This window comes from Carassius carassius, chromosome 44 (assembly GCF_963082965.1).
Source record: "Carassius carassius chromosome 44, fCarCar2.1, whole genome shotgun sequence".
Classification (NCBI taxonomy): domain Eukaryota; kingdom Metazoa; phylum Chordata; class Actinopteri; order Cypriniformes; family Cyprinidae; genus Carassius; species Carassius carassius.
In genome coordinates this window covers 8609900-8631353 of record NC_081798.1, presented here as the reverse complement: position 1 = coordinate 8631353, position 21454 = coordinate 8609900, and the positions used below count along the sequence as shown (strand labels likewise).

General features: G+C 36.5%; 1 protein-coding gene across 1 annotated transcript in view; it reads left to right on the top strand.

Moving 5' to 3' along the window:
* Positions 1 to 21454, top strand: part of LOC132126681 (phosphatidylinositol 4-phosphate 3-kinase C2 domain-containing subunit beta-like) — a 43652-nt gene that overhangs the window by 8299 nt on the left and 13899 nt on the right. The window contains exons 5-15 of the mRNA XM_059538102.1: positions 1183 to 1303; positions 2762 to 2873; positions 3379 to 3458; positions 3565 to 3628; positions 4221 to 4367; positions 4720 to 4753; positions 5503 to 5698; positions 10597 to 10719; positions 11195 to 11362; positions 12137 to 12248; positions 17417 to 17559. Coding sequence (XP_059394085.1) covers positions 1183 to 1303; positions 2762 to 2873; positions 3379 to 3458; positions 3565 to 3628; positions 4221 to 4367; positions 4720 to 4753; positions 5503 to 5698; positions 10597 to 10719; positions 11195 to 11362; positions 12137 to 12248; positions 17417 to 17559 — 1300 coding nt within the window. The remainder of the gene's footprint in view (positions 1 to 1182; positions 1304 to 2761; positions 2874 to 3378; positions 3459 to 3564; positions 3629 to 4220; positions 4368 to 4719; positions 4754 to 5502; positions 5699 to 10596; positions 10720 to 11194; positions 11363 to 12136; positions 12249 to 17416; positions 17560 to 21454) is intronic.

Below are 21454 nucleotides of genomic sequence, written 5' to 3'. Positions count from 1 at the left end.
TTTTAGGCAAAGCCTTTAAGAACAGTAGTTGTAACTTATATTATTAAACAATATATTATATTATATTAAAATGATCCTAAAATCACTTTATTACTAAAATAAGTTTTCAATTATTGGCCAGAATGTAAAAAAAAAATTACAATTAATAAAGTCTCAAAATCAAAAAGGTATAATAAAATTTTTAGTCTATTCAGTGGAAATCAAATGGCTATATAATTGGCCCTACATATCAAACTGGAATAAAGTATTTAATATAAAAATAATTACATCATCACTAGTATTTGTAAGAAATGGCTAATTTTATCAATGGAAATTGTGAATTGCAAAACAAATATGGGTAACAAGTGTCGTGTTTCTCTCTTTCCATGTAGCAATTTTTACCCTCTCTGCTGCCTAAGATTGGCATTCGTTTATCTGGGTCTATTCAAACGAAAAAAAATAAATGAAAAATTAAGAGCCTAGCCTCAAGACTCCAGCAGAGCTGGCCAATTTATTATTGAGAAACTACAGCGAAACTGAGGTGTGTGAAAAAGGGAGAGAAGGCAAGAGAGACGGGTGTTTTTTCCAAATGTACTCCCACTGTTACCGCAGTGCAGCACATCTGCCCAGTTAGGGTGTAATTTGTGGAAAGCGGGGAAGGGTGGATTAACATTTTTTTCTGGTTCATCCCTACCTCTGCTCATTTGTTTCACATCCTCCCAGTGAAGTGACGAACATTGCTGTAAGCCAAGGGAAAATTCCCATCTTCTTTCTTTGTTGTCCAACAAATGTATTCAGATCAGTAGGTTCTAATTTACTGTATCGGGAGTCAACGTTTCCATTTTCAGGAAGAGCTACACAGACATGTCACTAATTGACCTCTTATTGATCTAGCTATAGATAAACCAATACCCTTTGAAACACACTGGGCAGTTCTGTTCCTTGTATGCTCATTGTTAGCATGTAATTAAACTGCCATTTGTTTTGTGTAACAGTGTTTGGGGAACTTGTAGACTTGTAAACTGTAGTTTCTCAAGTTTCAAGCTACCCATGATCAAAAAAGGAGATAAACATTCAAGCTAACCCTGTAAATACAGTTAGCTACAATACAAGTTTTTAGCTGAAATAGCTAGTTTCTCAACACACAAGTAAAGTTACATAATGTAGCTGTAATATTATAATATTGTTATAATTTTCTCTCAGGATTATCAACCATAGACCTGCTGATTTATCAGACACTCTGCTATGCCCATGATGACCTGGATATGATTGACGTGGATGACTACCTGATGAAAATCTGCGGTCAGGCAGAGTTCCTCAAAAAGTAAGAACTAAGGATTCACCCAAAGTTACTTAACTTTTTTTGCTTGCTATCTAAATGCATAGAACTTCCATAGTCTTACATTAGAAGTTCCATAATTAGCCTTAATCTAAGCTTTTTATAGGCTAAATCAACCTTCTCTACGGAAACATGATTAGCCTCTTGTGGCAGTTGTTTATAATCCGTTCTTCTTGTAATGCTGACAACAGGATTATGGGATTTTTTGGACATCTGCATTTGTCTTCTAGTGGCTTCATGTCTTGCTCAGTATACGAGTTTGGGGTTGGATTTTCTCCCTAATGTGTTATGGCCAAAAACAGTCCCCCACTGCTGTAGTGTGCAGCATGTTGCTAAAAAGTTACCATACAATAGAATTAATGAACCATATGTTATAAGGACGTCCATTGTAAAGTCGTTTGAGTTGTGGGTGGAAATGGGGTGATTCCAAGCTGAACTGAAGATCTGCAGCCTGTGGTCTGAATAGCTCCTCGTCATATAACCGTGGCCCTTCAATTGTGGTTGCATAAAAACAAGCTGTGCTTATGTCTGTGGACTGATTTAACCACATTGGGTTTCCCCATGACACGACCACCATTTTGAGGCAGACTTAACTTATCACTCAAACGTGTGCTCTTCCTGTTTTTCTTTTTTCAAAAGGTTACTTGACGTTTTTGAGATAATCGGTTGTAGTATTTTTCTTAAAGGACAAAGCTGACATAACTGAGGCTGAGTTTATCCGTGCGACAAGGCCACAGGTGTTGTTCTGTTGAATGTGTGTGTTGGTTGGTTTTGCTGTGGGTGCAGCTGTGTGGTAGGAAGTGTGTCTTTTCCTGATAACCATGTGCTTGTGCAGGGCTGTGAAAAAGAGAGACATTGTGTGTATGACTGTTAAATACATAAGCATCAGTTTCAGAACAATAACATACTCGTAGAGACCTTGACAGTATGAAGCTAGTGGAATAATTTCAGTTTCTGTACGATTGTTTCAGTGCATTTGGAAGAATGTAAAATTGTTTTTGTGTCTTTGTGCTTTTGTGTTGTTTTAGACTTTTAATTTGTGCTCTTTGTGTTCCCCTGGTTATCTCCTAATTGTTTTCACCTGTTTCTTGTTAGTCTATTAACCTCTGTGTACTTAAGCCCTTGTGTTTCAAGTTTTCTCTGTCAGTTTTTGTCCATTGTTGGAAATCATTTGAGTGCCTGGTTTTGGATTATTTTATTTTATTTATAAGTCATCGACAATTGAAAACTTATGTGCTTATCTAATTTTGCTTATGTTACAACATCTTTTCTGAATGAAAGTATTCATTTATTTCCTGAATAAATATAAATAAATAAATAGATGGATAAAAAGATAAATACAAATCTTACTGAACCCAAAAAAAATTTCAATGGTAGTTTATATATATATAAATTATCATCCAGTATTTCAAGTTTGCTTTTGCCTCTTTTCTTTTTGCTAAGCAACCAGACTCTGGCAAGCTTTGAGTACATCCAGCAGTGTTTGAAGTTTGACTGGGACATTCAACTTCTCCTTACCAAACGGAGTTCTGTCAATATGGAGCTGGCCCGAACGGTAAGACCAAAGCTGACAGCAGTGACCCAACAACATGTTTACTGAACAATTGAAACAGTTGAAACCTGAAGGAAAGACTTCTTTAAGACTTCTTAACACCAACAAAACATTGAGTTACAGCTTTGAATTAATGTAATCAAAATGAATGTCAGTCATTTTAAAAAGGCAATCCACATTGCACTAGGTGTTCATTAAACTAATTTGGAAATTTCAAAAACCATTCTTTTTTTTCTTTTTTTTGGTGGGTACCTTTTGACGTCCATATCAACAAAAATAACTGTGGAAGTTTGCAGGATCTAACTTTTTTGTTCAAGTATCATATTTTGTGTTACACAGAATAAGGTGCATACAGGTTTGGAATGCCATTACATTATGTTTTGGGTGAACTATGCCCTTTAGAGTTTCTTCCTGGAACAATAGACTCCCACAGGGAACCATTTGATAACTTGTAAAAGGTGTTTTGGGTTTTAAATGTTTTCATTATGCTGTTGTTGTTGTTAAACAGACAGAGGATGATGATACTCCATCTACCATGAACCACAGTATTCTACTGCAAGAGAGGCCAATCAAACAGACTGTGACCAGGTGAGAGCGATGAAGAGGAGGTCAGGAAGTTTAGGCTTTAATATGCTAGTAGAGAGGTTGCAACATTCACTGTGTTTGACGACTCTTATTCTTGTTTGTGTGACAGGGAGGCACTGACTCTTCTCCTGGATACCTTTCACAATGAGGCTGAGTCTTTCCTTTTATCAGAGGTAAACTTGCTACAGACATTGCTTATATGAAAATTCTTTGATAATGTTTAATATGCTCAATCCAAATCATGGTTGTTATTCGGGCTGCACAATAAATTGTATGCGATATTTAATGCACATCTTGTCAGTAAAGTCGGTTCTGTAATCAGCAGTAAATCTCCATCACCTGCGCGCTTTCACATGGAGCAGCATTAACTACACCTAGCCATTGTTCACTGACAAGCTGAGCAAAATATGATAATGTTTTTGTGCAGCTTGTCAGTGAACATGGCTCTATGTGAAAGTGCGCAGGTGATGGAGATTTACTGCTGATTACGGAACATTCCAATTATCATGAAGCCCTAGTTGTTATAGCTAACTAAAACCATTAAAAATATGGGTTCAATTAGTTGAAATAATAAAAAGAAAATACTTTTATTTCAGAAAATTGACAATGCAACACTTCTAATTTTTGTTTAGTGTAACTACTAAAAATGTACTAAAGCTGAAATATATATGAACAATGTTTTAATAGTATTTAAAATTTTTATACTTTTAATTACAGAAAATTAATTCAGTAATTTTTTTTCTCAATGTCTTTTGTCATTTGCAGGTTGAGTTGCCATTGCATGTGGAGCGGTTAGTGCAGTCTGTGAAGGCCTTGTGTTCTTCTCTAGCAGCTGTTGAAACACCTGACATCACTGCTGCCTTAAACCAGCTGCCAGCTTGCCCATGCAGACTACAACCTAAAGTGCAGAAGGTGGTACCTTTGAACACTCACTTAGTCACAAACATTACGTGGGAAATGTTTTAGAAATCTGATGTACTGTACATACTGCTGTGCTGGCTAATCTCGTCTGAGACACGAGAGACACAGTGCTGCAAACATGCAGCTTTTGCTGCTTCTAGTTCCTTAAATGAGTAGAGCGACAATTCTCTACCTTGCTCAAACCGCTAACCTTTGAAACTGCAAGAAATAACTGCTAGAAACACCCATGGATTAATGTTTTCTGGTTTTACTAGTTTCATTTTCACTTTAGACATAGTTTAGCATGACTCTCTTTCTGTATTCATGCTTAAGAGTGTGTATGTTTCTGTGTTAATTTTTTTAGGATGTCAGTGTCTTGGTGAAGAGAGAAAACCGAGGTACGGTGCTTCTGGTCATACTGCTCTTTTGATTTTTGTGTCAAACTGAAGCATACACTATCAGTGAAACATTTAGCCTTTATAAACCTAACCTTTATATATTAAGATTTTTGGTTGCTACATAATTCTCAAAAATCATAACTTCTGTTCATATAAATTCCATTTGTGTTATTTTATAGTTTTGATGACTATACTTCCAAACTGTTCATAGTTATGATGACTTATAGGTGTTTTTTTATAGCTTAATTATAAACGAGAATTTGGCTACTTTTCAAATGCCCTTTATAAATATTTTTGATGTTTCCATCCTTGTTCCAGACTCAAACTTAATATAAATCTATGAAAATCCATCTTAAACGTATCAAATCAGTCAGTCAACTCAAGCGTGTCCAAACTTGACTGGTAGATTTGGACTCTTCCTGGGGTAAGACGGTTGAGGATATGTTAAAGTGTGTCTTGTTTGTTGGAAGAGTGTTTATGTAGCATCCTGTTACGAGGAAGTCTGTGATCTCAAACAGGCATAAACAGGAAGGATGCAGCCTTGTCCATGACACTTACAACTAATGTCCTTCCAGCTTTAACATTTGAATTCGTACTGCTGCTCCATTCAGTGTTTGTGAACATAAAATGTATAAGATATGAAAAAGCTTCATGTTAGGGATAATGTACAGTAAGAATCTAGCATTCTAAAAAGTATTGACATCAAAATTTGTATGTAAACAACATAACCCATTTTTTCCACCTTACAGTGGCAATTGTGGAGAAGTTAACTGCAGCCATCTTGGATCTTGTGGAGCTGTACTGCAGCACTTTCAATGCTAATTTCCACACCATGCCACACAGCAGCAGATCCACAGCCCCCATACAGGAAGCTGGAATGGTCACCAATGTGCTTTCCTTCAGCATTTATGCAGCTCATCGCATCCCTATCACATGGGCTGCCAGGTAGTGCTATATTTCTTGTTTTGGTTTCATCACCTTGGGAAATCAATTTAAAAATGTTTAAACATTACATAGATTTTTAAAGAAATGAATGATATTTGTTCAGCAAGGTTGTGATCAAAAGTGAGGCATCTTTTTACAAAAAGTACCATTTCAAATAAATGGTGATCTTTTGAACTTTCGGTGGTTATAAAGATGTTCAAATACATTTTGATGACCCCAAACTTTTGAACGGTAATGTTTACTGTAATACTTGATTGTTTGTTGTCAGCTGTGCACTGTGTTCACGTAGCACAAAGTAATGTGGGTGTTGCTAAAAACAAAGGAACATGGAAGATTGCCTTCTGTAGAAAAAAAAATATGAAAAGTGGTTTGTTTTGACAATTTGAACGAGTTCAGATTTGCACTAGTGAGCATTCTTGTTTGTTTTGCAAATGCAAACAGATCAGCCATCCGGAATGACAGGTTTTTAACAAGACTTTCCATCATATTATATTACATGCTGTCATTACTGAGAAGGAAAAAGTAGACAAATCTTCTAACATTAAGGCAAATAAAACCGATTCGAAAGTGCCACAATATGCATTTATCAGAAAAATAATTCTTGCTTTGTCTTGTGTTAAGTAGCCCTTTTTTATTTGTTCAGTAAGTGCTGCTTTCCCAGCAGATTGCATGCTCCATCTGTTGATCACTTTCATGAATTCATTTGCTTAGGACAAGAAAATCTACAAAATATCATTAATGTAGATCAAAAAAACCTGACTGTTGCATTTTTAGATGGAGTTCTGTGGAAATTATACAGGAAAAGTAGACTAGTCTGGAAGAAGAGATGCAGCTGTACACCAGCTGTCCACACTGCCGATCCCCTTCTGTAATCCAGCAGGATTATTTGGTGTTACGATCTACAGAGAGGGCTCTTAAGAATGGCATTCCCTTTTTTTTCAGTTTTCTTTACCCTCCATCCTAAGCCAGAACTGTGGCGACCACTCCCACCAGCATGGAGACAGATGCTGGCCAACCCTAAATGTCACTACACCTCTCCCAGTCATTCAGTAATAAAATAATACAGCCCCTTCCCTTCCCCCACACAGCACAGGAATGGTCTCTCCCACCCACTGACCTGAACTAGTGCTCTTTGTCTCCCTCTGAAACTGATGCTGATTGTGAAACAAGCCATCACAAAGAAACGTATATGGGAACTCAGCATAACCTTTGACCTCTGGAGGCCAGGCAAAGGGAAGGCTGCGTACCAGGCACCTGTGCAGTGGTGATGGAGGGTTTACGTTCTCTTGCATCCCATCTGCTTTAGGCAATTAGAGTCAATCAGACGGGCGGATCAGTGTGAAAGGTCTATTTAAAATATGAATATGGTCAAATGATTTCTAGGAGACGATAACCATATTGGTTTTTCCTCTGCAGTGTTTTTGTGGATCCTCCGATCAGTATTAAGATTAGTGACATTAGTATTTCAATCACGTTTTTCTTTCCTCTCTGGTATTCCATTTAGCTTGGGAATGTTTTCCTTCTATTTCAGTGGGCCTCAGGAGAGTTCATTTCCCATTTAGGAGTCTCTATAAGTGCTTGAATTGAAGTTGAATGATGTGGGAGAACATCGGATAATGTTGGGATTAGGAGAGAGAAGTTGGGAAAAGGGAGCAGGGTTTCCACAGCCATTAAATTAGCTAGCAAACCCAATTATAGAATAATGTGTGTTTAGGATAGACTTAAAGGGATACTTCATCCCAAAATGAAAATTTTGGGGTGGAGTATCTCTTTAATTTCTAAAGAATTGACCCCCCCCCTCTCTATTTTGTTTATTACCAGATGAGGATTTTACTTGGTAAACTTTGTGAAACACTTGTTTAATAAGATCTTGCCAGAAAAACATACATATTTAAACATACATATTTTAAAATGTACATATTTTCTTTTCTTATTTTTATACACCTATGTAATTGGTAGAAAATTAACCCCACACAACACTCCTCTTGCATTAAAATCTCAGCTACCTACACAAAACAAAGTAAAACCTGTGCTAGTCACATGGAACTTTGTGGATTTGTCATGGTCAAAAAAAGTCACACAGTAATGGCAAAAATGTCACTAAATTTAATGCAGACTTGAACACATTTTTTATGCTGCTCTTCTAAATCATGCACACTATTTGCATTTTCTCAGTCAGTGCTTTAAGATGATTCATTTGAAATTTAAAATAAGTTGACCCAAAAATGAAAGTACTTTCATTTATTCATTGAATGACCTTCTTCTGTTAAACACTAATGGAAAATTTTGTAAAAAAAAAAATAAGTGCTTGTCTGTGCAACTGCCATTAAAGGTAACTGGAGCTTTTAAAGGGTTACTCCACCCCAAAATGAAAATGTTGTCATTAATTACTCACCCTCATGTCATCCCAAACCCGTAAGACCCGTAAGTTAAGATATTTTCAATGCATTCTGAGAGCTCTCTGAATCTCTCATAGACAGCTCTATAAGTAACACGATCAACGTCCAGAAATGTAGCAAGGAGATAAGTTAAATCATCTATGTGACATCAGGGGTTCAACCTTAATTTTACGAAGCTATGAGAATACTTTGTGTATAAAAAGACTTTTACTTTTGTCCGTTTAGTGTGGCTGACACATAACAGCATATGCTGTTTGCATTCAGTGGATACTCTCCATAATGACGCTACGGTGACACAGAGGAAACAAATTGTTTTAATTTAGTTTTCTTTGTGTACAAGGTATTCTTGTAGCATCGTAAAATTATGGTTGAACCCCTGATGTCACATGGATTATTTTACCCATCAGCTTGCTACGTTTCTGGATGTTGATTGTGTTACTTTGGTGTCTATGGGAGGGTCAGAGAGCTCTCAGAATGCACCAAAAATATCTTAATTTGTGTTCCAAAGATGAATGAAGGTCTTATGGGTTTGTGCATTTTTGTCATTAATGGTAATGCCATTAGTGCATATTAAAATGGAGGGCATGAAAACAGACTCTTTAAGCACTAGAGTTCTGCTGATACTCGCCTCCTACAGCAAATCAGTTGTGGTGATCAGAACAGGCTGACATCTGCAAGTTTAGTGTGGCCTACAAACATCACAAACACTCAAATTAGTGCAGTTTTTTTTTTGTGCACCAGTGGCAAATTGAAAAACTGATTGATCTATCTAAAGCTGTGTAAATACAGAAGTAAAATGAATTTGAAGAGTCAAAATCATAGTCAAATGCCAAAAAAGTGGATACTCTCCATAATGACGCTACAGTGACGCAGAGGAGACAAATTGTTTAATTATTTTTGTTTTCTTTGTGTACAAAAAGTATTCTCATAGCATCATAACATTACGGTGGAACCCCTGATGTCACATGGATTATTTTACCCATCCGCTTGCTATGTTTCTGAATGTTGATCATGTTACATACATTGCTGTCTATGGGAGGGTCAGAGAGCTCTCAGAATGCATCAAAAATATCTTAATTTGTGTTCCAAAGATGAATGAAGGTCTTATGGGTTTGGGACCACATGAGGGTAAGGAATTAATGACAACATTTTCATTTTGGGGTGTAGTAACCCTTTTCACCCGCTTCAAAAAGAAAAGTAGCAAAATCACCATCATAGCGACTTAAACCTAGTCTATATGATTTGTGAGTTATATTACTACATAGGTCTTTTTTTCAGTTTTCACTGAAGCACTTGACAATGCAGCATTCACTGGAGGCAGGGTGGTATTAAGACAGTGTGGTGCCCCTGGGCACTATACCTCAAAAGCCCCCCCCCCCTCCCTAGACATAATTAAGGTGATTTCTCAAATGTAATTTATTAACTTGTCCAACTACCGTATTTTTCGGACTATAAGTCGCACCTAAGTATAAGTCGCATCAGTCCAAAAATACGTCATGACAAGGAAAAAAACATACATAAGTCGCACTGGACTATAAGTCGCATTTATTTAGAACCAAGAAACAAGAGACAACATTACCGTCTACAGCCGCGAGAGGGCGCTCTATGTCCTTAAGTGTAGACTACAGGAGCACTGAGCAGCATAGAGCGCCCTCTCGCGGCTGTAGACGGTAATGTTTTAACTTTAACTTCAATGGTAAACAGGGAGAGTGCAGTCAATCACTTCTGTGTCATTGTCGTCCTGAGGTCATTCTTCACTCGTTTTTTAAAAAACTTTCGATCCCTGGAACATTTTGAATTGTAGCGTCCTTGTCTGTCTTTTACTTTCTTTTTGCAAAACCACTCAATTGACATCTGTCCATTTTGATTCATTTTCTGTAGCCGTTAAAAAAATTACACATTTGCGCATACTTGTTGTGGACCAACTCAACTCTGACAGATTGGGGTTGGAAAGGGGGGACTGATGGTGGTCATTTAATCTTTATTTATTTATAATTTATTATTATTATTGTTGTTGTTAAGTTGGTGTTCATAAACGAGTTATGAATTTCAAGTTAATAATAAAACAATTTATGAAAAAATATTTTTAAAGCTTGTGTCATTTGGTGCCCCCCTAGTTGTTGTGAATGGTTGGTGCCCCTGGGCACTGGCACAAGTGCCCTTATGGATAATCTGGCTCTGACTGGAGGTCTTTGGAGTATCGAAGTCTGATTTGTGAATGGGTCGTTCTTTTGAGTCGAATCATCTTGAAGAATCAGTTTGTTCAGTGCCTAAAACTAGACTGAAATTATAATTCCTACATCTAACTCATGGAGTCTCCGAGTTTAGCTCAATTTGGTCACAATGCTTATCAGGCTAGCAGCACCTCCCTGCAAAGGAAGGTTCTCAGTGATTTTAATATCCCAAATATCTTGGTTTCCATTAGGTGTAACTTGCTGCCATTTGATGATCTCACCCTCTTTTGTCTTTCTCTCTCTTTTTCACATAACCCATCTACAGCTATGAAAATTTCTTCCTGTCCTGTTCTCTCACCCATGGCGATGTGGAGCTTTGTGCCCCCCAGCACACCAGTAAACAGGCGGTCAGCAAATATCTCTTCCACCTGGTGGTGTGGGACCAGAGGTGAGCCTGACACCAATCCACACACACTATACAGTCCCATAGACACTATCTCTTTGAGGTTTGTCAAAAATAAATGGCCTGGTGTTTGAACAAGTTAGATCTAAGCTTGTTTACCAAGTATTACAGACATCATATTTGAAAATAGCACATGCAGCTCAACTTCCTGTGGCTGTTTTTGTACTCTGCCGCCTTACTGTAGCTTTGGTATTGTTCAGGGATATTTTTAGTGGACAGTTGTCACTTTTTTTTCTTCTCTCCATCCTGGTAAATATATTTAGTCTCATGCATGTAGGTGTGAGTTATACTATTATAACTCCCAAGTGTAGGTGTTTAAAAACAATATGTTGCATTTATTTTGTTGTTCTTAGGTTTGAGAAACCGTTTGAATTCCAATTTTATCCTTAACGGAAGCATTATCTCAAACATGTTTCAAATTGGTTTTATACTAATTTTAATTTTGTCTTTCAAAATACAGAGTTTGCTTCCCCATCCAGATCAATCAGTTACCGAGGGAGTCACAGCTGACTGTGACGCTATATGCCACCCCTCTACCGCCCCCTGGAGGTGCGGAGGAAAAGAGCAAGCAGAAACGCAGCATGGAGGCTTTGGGTTGGGTCACCATGCCCTTATTCAACTTCAGACAGTAAGCACGGATATATTTTTTTTTAATTGCTGGCAGACTTTATTTTGTGCATTCTTTATTGTGTGTCATTAATAATGGCAAGAGTGCATATTAAAATGGAGGGCATGAAAACAGACTCTTTAAGCACTAGAGTTCTGCTGATACTCACCTCCTATAGCAAATCAGTTGTGGTGATCAGAACAGGCTGACATCTGCAAGTTTAGTGCGGCCTACAAACATCACAAACACGCAAATTAGTGCAGTTTTTTTTTTTTTATGCGCACCAGTGGCAAATTGAAAAACAGATTGATATATTTAAAGCTTTGTAAATACACACATCTAAGTCCAACTAAATAAATGTATGTAATATGTCATACTTGAAACTTTTCATCCTTTTGACTTGCATCTTCATGGAAGTTTGATCTGTCACAAAAAAAAAGTAGAGATTACATAAGTTATTGATTTTATATCATTCTTAGGAAGGCTGAAATGTTTGCTTTAGAATTCTATTTTGAAAATATGTGTGTGTGTGTGTGTATGTATGTATGTATGTATGTATGTATGTATGTACATATTTAATATTTAATTTAAATATAACATTTTTCTTAAATATACATGCATGTCTATAATCAGCATGCAGTCTGCATGCGATTAATCATAATAAATAGTTTGACAGCACTTTACCTTTGTTTAAAAGATAAAGACATATACTGAGGTCAAGTGTCTAATTATCCATATTCTGCATCCATAAGCGGATGTTAGGTGTTTTCTGACCCTGTTTTCCCTCTTCCTTAGTGTTCTGACATGTGGGAGGAAGCTTCTGGGTCTCTGGCCTTCAACCCCCGGCAGTGGAAACGCTCGCTCCAGTATGCCCAACTTCAGCCAGCCAGACAGCGTCATCCTTCAGGTTCGGCCTTTTGCTCAATCCAAAGTGTAATCATAAAGCAAACCGTTTCCCACTTGTCATACTTCATACTCTATTACTCTTAACTCTGACTCACTCACGTTCTCAGTAAACTCGCATTACTCACAACTCACTCCTCTTCCATACACTTATTTTTCTCCTTCTCCTCCTACAATGTGGTTGATCTGTCTTTTATCCAGGAGGTTGCCTTGTGCCAAACAGGCCCTTAACCCTTATGTATCTACACCCATTACACTTTCAGTTTTGATCGTACAGATAAGAGCAATACATCAATCGAATCTGTAAAGGGTCTATTTTTTTTTGTATACAGACATAACAAAACTCTGTGCATTTATAAAATAAAGATAACAAACAAGGTGTGCTGTCTGCAGCCTTTGTCTGCGGTGATCTTAATTTACAAACGCGTCAATAAAATGAACTATAACTCAGTGAATACTCAACGAAGAGACATGAGAGATAAATCTATAGAAAGCCTGACATGTCTACTTTTAAACCATACAAGTGCTGCTGAAAACAAATATTCTGTGATAAAGTAATCCATATGAAAACAACGCAATGTCTGTTTTTCACGTCTCCCTTCATTATCTTCTAATGTGACCACGCCCCCGCTCTGAACGCTCTATTCAGATTCTAATGTTTCACTGAAGCACGCGGCTTCAATACGCCCATAACAGAAGACAAGATGTGATGTGGATTACATCAGGATTTGAGATTTGGATTTCCTCAGAAAAAAAAAAGAACGAAGCGCTTTATTCAGCAGAGATCATAAACATGAGTAAGTCTCTTTTATTTATATATATATATATATATATATATATATATATATATATATATATACACACTTGTACTATTTTTCAAATAACGTGCAAACATTTTATTGGTTAGACTTTTTCCAAACTATAATTCCTGACTAAATGTATAATCAAGTGAAACACTATGAAGTTTCAATAACAATATACACTGCAATACCATTCAAAAGCTTGATGTAAATAATATAAATGAAACAAACAGTGGCGTTTTCAATTTACCCCCCCCCCCCCCACAAAAAAAAATTGTTTAAAAAAAAATATTCTCAGCTCTTTTCAACAATCATAACAATAATGATAATAATAACAATAAATGTTTTTTTTTTTTTTTTTTTTTGTAGAAAATCAGATTGTTAAAAGGATTTCTGAAGGATTGTGTGACTGGAGTAATGATGCAAAAAATTCAGCTTTGAAAGTCAGCTTTGATTTTTACTAATAAACTGTTTAACTGCACTCGCAAGTGGATATTAAATTATGTTGTGGGATAATTAAATATATTCTAAATGAACTACAAACATAAAATTATATACATTTTGTCCTCACATTCTTTCTTGTAACTCTTCCCTCTCAGTGACACAGATGACTGAAAGGCTCATTATGCAGCTCATTATGTAGGTCTTTGTCTTCTCAAGTGTAAATCACAATGATATTTATGATAGTTGACACCTACTCACATATGACTTTTACAAACAAAAAGTGTCTTAGAAAATTTAAATCAATAAATTGCTTTCTGTAAGTGAGTAAACAAGTTCTCAAAAGTCCCGGGAACCAATATTCTGTATGTGTTTTTTTGCCTTATTCAAGTGATTTAACATTTTTAGTTTTTCACTAACCACGCATAACATTTTTGTTTCTCAAAAACACAATCATGTGCATACATGCTGCTCACATTATTATTATTATTATTATTATTATTATTATTATTATTATTATTATTATAGCCCAGTTTGTGCTGATTACAGTGAGATTGGACTTTACCCATTTAGATGTTTATAAGAAACTGAAAAAAGCACCAATGTCAGGGCATGACAAAACTTCTCCAGGCCCCAAAAATACCCTTAGACCTCAAAGGGTTATGCAGTATATTTTTTAAGGCATGTCTAGTTAGATTATATGTAAAAAAAATAATAATAATAATAATGAAGGTATATGTGTAATGGAGCTTTTCTCCTTGGCTCGTAACTTCAGCAGTAATAGAGTTAGGCTAGTGTGCAAATTGAAATGTAGGAAGGAACTGTCCCGCTACTTGCAAAATGTCCTAAAAGTAGGTCAGGTTGATCTGCAGAGAAAGAGAGAGAGACGGATAGATACAGAATTTTCACTTTCATGTGCATCTAAACAGCCCTAGGCAAAATAAGCATAGGAAACCGTTTGACAACCTAAAACTACATATTTCATTCTGATTTTGTTGCTGCAAAAGGACATCAGCCCTTCTGTATAAGATAATAACTAGTAACATAAAACTTGTTTTGCTTTGAATCAGACATGACCAAATGACCAAACTTTTTTTTTTTTTTTTCAAGTCCCATGCTTATGAAGGATAAATTTAAGGATACAGTAAAAACAATAATATTGTGAAATACTACCACAGTTTAATAAGCTGATTTCTATTTTGGTATATTTAAAATATCTTTTTCTTGTTATGGCAAAGCTGAATTTCAGTGTCCCATGATCCTTTAGAAATAATTCTGTGAACCATTTCTTATCAATGTCAAAAACCGATATCCTGCTTAATATTGTTTGATGAACAGAAAGCATTTTTTTTAATGGAAATGTTTTTTAACATTATAAATGTCTTTACAGTCACTTTTGATCATTTCAATGGATTCCTTTTGAATAAAAGTATTAATTTCTCAATGTTAGCTGAACCCAAAAAAATTGGTATAACATTCTTATGACTCCATGCATATCACATTTTATTTCTAGCACACTAAGGAAGTAAGCAGTGCGTTTCCGGGTTTGTAGGATCACAGAATTTGCTTCTCCACTGTGAATAAATCGCCATCAAAATCCATGAGTTTTATCACTGAGGTGGCATGTAAATTTCCTTTTACAGATGTCCCCTTGAGAAAAGTTTTCCAACCGATCAGGACTGTACTCAGACGATCGTCACAAACACCTGAGACATCACCTTAGATCTTGTGCACACTTAGTCACCACTTCCTCCACATGCAATATCCTCCCTTAACACATTCAGACGTGACATTTCAACGCTGCTCTTTGTAAACATCCTCCCCGTTGGTATTGTTCTGAAACGCTGTGGCAAATCACGTGTGTGCATGGTTTTTCTCTTCACTCGGATGGACCTCTGTGAAATTCCCACCCTCCAGACAGGCCTCCTACTATACAATCCCAGCTCTTCTTTCTGCCATCTCTGTGTGCCAAACTAGCCCATAGTAGTGCCAGTAGGGCTCTTTTGTGCCCGAATGGCAAGGCTTTGTCTAAGGGCAGTGGGCTGTGCAGTTTAAACTGGGAGCGAAGCCTGGTCCTGTGCCTATTCAGTAGGTTCTGCCCCTCATTTAGGTGCTGGGGTTATTCAGTGTGAGGTGGCAGATTTCCCTCAGTCAGTCCCTGCAATCTGCCTGTTAAGCCAAAAGATGCATCTGGGTCTAATGACACATCTGGGACTCGTTAAAACGATAATAATGTGCGCTTGTTCCATTTAGCTTCTCTCCATCTCTTATCCATTGCTGTTTTATTCTTTCACTTTCTCTGACCCCATTTTTCACACTCTTTTCCTTTTTTGTTTTCAGTAAGTAAATATTATTGAGGCTTTCATGCTGAACTAAGTCCTACTTTTCAGTTGACAAGTATTTAATTATTGCAAGGTACTGATGGAGTAAATGAGCATACAATGCCTGTTTGTTTATATATATATATATATATATATATATATATATATATATATATATATATATATATATATATTGTCTGTTAAAATTGATTGTTAAGCTTTGTCATTTTATGTGTTAGTGTTTTTTTTTTGTTTTTTTTTTGGTCAAAAGACAATATATCAGAAGCCTGATATTTAAAGCTGATATGTAGTCTACCTCTGGTGCTTTGTAATTGAAATTACCAGTAATTATAGATACAAAAATAGATAAATATTCAGTTTGTTGTGGAACATCTTTATTTTTAGTGTTTTAGGATTATTTAGATTTGTTTAAAAAGTAATAAAAAATAATTTGTAAATAATTGTAATATTTATTGGGGCCCCCCTGGTTGAGAACAATTTAATTAGACAATTTTTTTTAATTAAGCTAAAAACTGTATCATTGTCAGATTTTATAGCTAAGTTTGAAGCATTAAGAATTTTTGAAGCATGACAAGTTTTGTTGATTTGTTTTGGAGATTTTGCTTTTCCTTCATTCTAATAGGATTTTTATGCATGTAGATTTACAGTAGTCAGGTTAAATGGCTTATCTAATTTTCACAAACACAAAATACACTTCTAATTTATGAACAATTTAATGCATTGTCTGCCCCAAATAATTTTAATTGCCCGAGTAGGAAATAGCTGCCCAGCTGTGTAACCAAGAATGCCGCTGATTGAACTGACTTGCCTTATGGGAGAAACATTTGGTGTGAAGGTCATGAAATGGATGAGGGACTTGTGTGTTCTGCTCTGCTAATGGATGAAGTGTGATGCTGAGAGGCATATGGCAATAAAGACTGGACTGATTTCAACCCGAGCTGAGAGAAGTGGGAAAACAGACACAGATTTCCCTGTCATTTGCTTTCATTGAAAGCTTTTTTCATTGTTTTCTTGATTTTCAAGAGAAAAAAAAAATTGGCACTGGGTGCATGTGGTTGTAGTTTCCGTTTGTCTTTAGATGAATGTATATTGGATCTCTGATGTTAAAATTTATTGTTAGTGGTATTTAACTTGGCATGTTAAAGGTGAAAGCCTCAGCTGTTCATGGTGCTGTTATGGCTTTCAGCACTCGTGTTAACTGCTGCCAGCCGTGACCGTGAACCTCAGTGTTTGCTTTGGATCATAAACCTCCTAATTTCACTCTTGTGCCATCTTTGCAACCCATGAGCTAGAGTAAATTTGACCTGTGATTTGGTTTTCTTTATAAGATGCCTATTAGGGTAGATTGATTTATTAAATATCTGTGAAATGCTTCCATTGATTTTGCAGGTGACAGCCAAATTTTGAATATGATCTCATTGCACTTTTTATTTGACCATTTAAGTTTCCTAAGTAAAACGTGAAATTGCATTGCCATTAGATTCAGCTCAGACTTACAGCTGTTTCTTTTGACTATTGCTTTGTGTGTTTAAACCCTCCATTGTTAATACCGTGGCTCATTTTCAATAAAACACTCCTTGTATTTTCAGGTGGACTTTCCCACTTCTTCTTTCGAAGTGCGCTTCAGCACCCCCGCTCCAGCAGAGTTCAGCCCCCAGTACGAGTTCTCCCGTCTGGACCAGCTCAGCCAGAGACAGCTACATGATATCTTGCACAAGAAGTCCCTTTTCTGGTGAGTTGGAGGTCTGGTAAATCCTAAAGCAGCTGACACGTCTTGATCTAATTATTTGTTTTACTGTTTAATGTTTTCAAGATCTTTGTGTTCTTTCTCTGTCAGCATTTAAAATGCTGAAAATACATTGTAATATGGAACATTGCGTATTTCCTATTAGATTAAAGGGTTAGTTCGCCCAATTTGCAAAATTATTTCATTATTAACTCACCCTCATGTTGTTCCAAACCCGTAAGACCAATTTAAGATATTTTAGATTTAGTCCGAGAGCTCTCAGTCCCTCCATTGAAGCTGTGTGTACGGTATACTGTCCAGAAAGGTAAGAAAAACATCATCAAAGTAGTCCATGTGACATCAGAGGGTCGGTTAGAATTTTTTGAAGCATCGAAAATACATTTTGGTCCAAAAATAGCAAAAACTACGACTTTTATTCAGCATTGTCAGCACTCTTCCGTGTCTGTTGTAAGACAAAGCAGTTTGTCATATCCGGTTCGCGAACAAATCATTCGATGTAAACGAATTCTTGAAACGGTTCTTGACTCGTGAACGAGTCATTATCTGGCTCGGCTCGGTGTTCATCTTCAGTTCTCTCTTCACAGCAGTTCAGTCAGTGTACTGTTTGAGTACATGCATTACTCCGGGATATTGGTTTGTTTGAACTCAGAGGGAGTGTCATCCACATTAAACAAGTTAACAGCTTAAGTCATTTGTGGATTAATGCGTATTGGAGACGCGAACCATTTAAAACGATTCAGTTTGATTTGGTGAACTGGTTAAAAAAATTCGGTTACATTGAGTGATTCGTTGTTGAACCGGATATCACAAACTGCTTTGTTTTGAACTGTCTTACAACAGACACGGAAGAGAACACAATGCTGAATAAAGTCGTAGTTTTTGCTATTTTTGGACCAAAATGTATTTTCGATGCTTCAAAAAATTCTAACTGACCCTCTGATGTCACATGGACTACTTTGAAGATGTTTTTATTACCTTTCTGGATATGGACAGTATACTCTCGGACTAAGTCTAAAATATCTTAAACTGTGTTCCAAAGATAAATGGAGGTCTTACTGGTTTGGTACAACATGAGGGTAAGTTATTAATGACATAATTTTCATTTTTGGGTGAACTATCCCTTCAAGACAATATTTGCTCTTTAGTTCAACCAATACTGTGCTAGGTTTTTAATCCAGCTGGTTTTGAATCCGAAAACTACTAATGTCCTCATTTTTGAACAACTCATTGTGTCTGGACTGGCCCAAAATAGATTGGAAAGAAAATGAAAAAACAATTCATATTTATTATACATTTAATGTAATGGTTAATTTATTAAAGGGATAGTTCAAATTAAGATATTTTTGATGTAATCCAAGAGCTTTCTTACCCTGCATAGACAGCAACACACCTGACAAGTTCAAAGCCCCGAAAAGTTGGAAGGATATTAGGGCTTTTCGCACCACGGGAACCTTTTCATAGTTCCAGAACTAATTGTGGAACTACCCACTTTTGGGCTTTTTCTCACTGCTGGAGCTTGGTGAGATTTTTAGTACCGGACTGCTTTTTTCGAGAACTAAATTAGAACCTACTCCAGACCAGTGTCTAACCAGCACAACTGGTACTAACCATGACTTAATTAGACATTGATTGGCATTCATTTGATTGGCATTTAGTTGTCATTGGAGATTCTTAGTCCTCCTTTACGTTCTTTCAATCGATTTACGTATATGTCGACATTCCATGTCCATTATTGTGAAACCCGCGAGACACAACAAAAACACAGCTCCTATCACAGCGTCCTCCATCCTCCTGTTGTTAACATTGTTCTTCTTTAAGATTGTTTAACATCGTGCACAGATGACATCGCTGTCGACCGGCTTACATCACTTCCTAGTACACACTGTTGGTCCGAATGTAACCCTTTAAATGGTACTGGGAAATAGTTTGCACAAAATCTTTCTAGTACTGTACATTTAGCTCTGGAACTAAAGTGGTGCAAAAGGCCCTATTGTTAAAATACTCCATGTGACATCAGTGGTTCAACCATAATGTTATCAAGCTACAATAATTCTTTATGCGCACAAAGTCCAAGCTTCCTCTGACTTGATAAACATTTACGTAACAATGTTTGCCTCTCTAGTCAGTGGAAGCTTGGACCGATTCTGTTTGTAGATCTTCTGACTGATCACTTGCTCAAAACCAGCAACATTTTGGTGGAAAAGAAATTGCTGAAAGCTGGTTCTCAGGTTCTTTGAGCCTGTGAGTTAAAAATAATTTACATCTTACTTTCTCATTGTAGCTCAGTCATGGAATGCACATAGTTGGCGTTCGCACTGTAAACTGATAAACAGAGAATGCAGTAGGATGATATACAGACATGGTTATGAAAACTGCATCTCCTCCAAGACAAGGATTGATTAAGTGTAGCTGCCCCCTCAGATAACCAGTTAATGCAAATTCAGATTCAGTTGTTGTTACACATTTTTCATATTTCAGTGACACACAGCATGAAATCTCTTTTCTGCTCCCAAATGAGCATGTCTGCATGGGAACAGAGGTTGAGGAAGCTCAGAGTGATGTTGAGGTGCTGATCAGACACTTATGAGAGGATGAAGCTGGTGTCAGATCCTTCCTAGTCGCTAAGAGTTTGGACAACCAGCATTATCCACTTCCTTTTGTTTTTTCTGTTACTCTCTGCTTTTCCATCTCATCCCTCCTTTCAAGTGACAGTGGGAGAAATAGAGGCATTCATGTGGAGCTGGAAAAGTTTTAATGTGAGAATGGTAGTCTAGGGGGGAGGGGGAGGAAAAGTGTACAGTACATGCACACACCGTTTTAACATTGCACAAATTATTTATTTACAATGAGCATATACTTGAAAAGTAGAAAAAAAGATGAATACTTGTATGCATTAATCAAAAATAACAGTACATTTTGTTAAAGCTGTAGATTTCAAATAACGTTTGCCATAATAGAAAATCTTTTACACTGCGAAGATATATATAATGTTAGTAAATGCATTTTTTTAACACTCTTTATCAAAAAATAAACATCAATCAATAGTAGTTTTCTCCGAAATATCAAGCAGAACGACTGCTTTCAACAATAAAAATAATGGGAAATGATAATGTTTTTAATAAATGCAGCCTTGGTGAAAGTGAGACTGCTTTAAAAAATTTAGCATATAGATCATGAGTAATTTTATACTATGTTTAATATGTATTATGATGCTATTTTTATTACATGAAATAGAATATATGATTATCATCTTTATGTGAAAATTTCCTTATTGTGCTTTTATGGATCAGGTCTTTTTTTATTCTATGTTTGAATATGAGGACATTTCTGGTACTCAGCAGGGCTTGGTGCTCTACAGTACTCACTTTGTTACAGTCAACTTTAGACAGCCGATGTGGATATCCTCCCCAGCTGGCTCTGTTCCTCTTCTCTTTCTCTCTCAGCTGTTTTTCCGCTCTGCCTCTGTTGCTCAGAGCCTGTGGAGCTCTGAAACGTTTGCTGCACTGTAAAATCTGGAGCCACACCAGCCTGGAAATATTCAGTCATAAATTGTATCCATCTCTCGGATCAAAGGTTAAGCGTTTGAGCTGGGTGTGAACTGTCTGATCTGGCTTGTTTCAGCAGAGAGTTGATGTTTCTTCTCTTTGGTGGTGTATATATATAAACCATGGTGGGCATTTAAAGGCAGCTTATCAATTCTAGAAACATTTGCTCCCATTATGGTTGATAATTTTCAGTTTTTTTTTTATTTAAATTGTTTTCAAAGAAAGTGCTATTGACAAATTATACCTCATTGTGCAGCTTTTTTGAGGGGTGATCTGATTTAAGATTTTCATCTTGTGAACAATAAAATGGGCAAAAGAAAAAAAAATCCAACAAA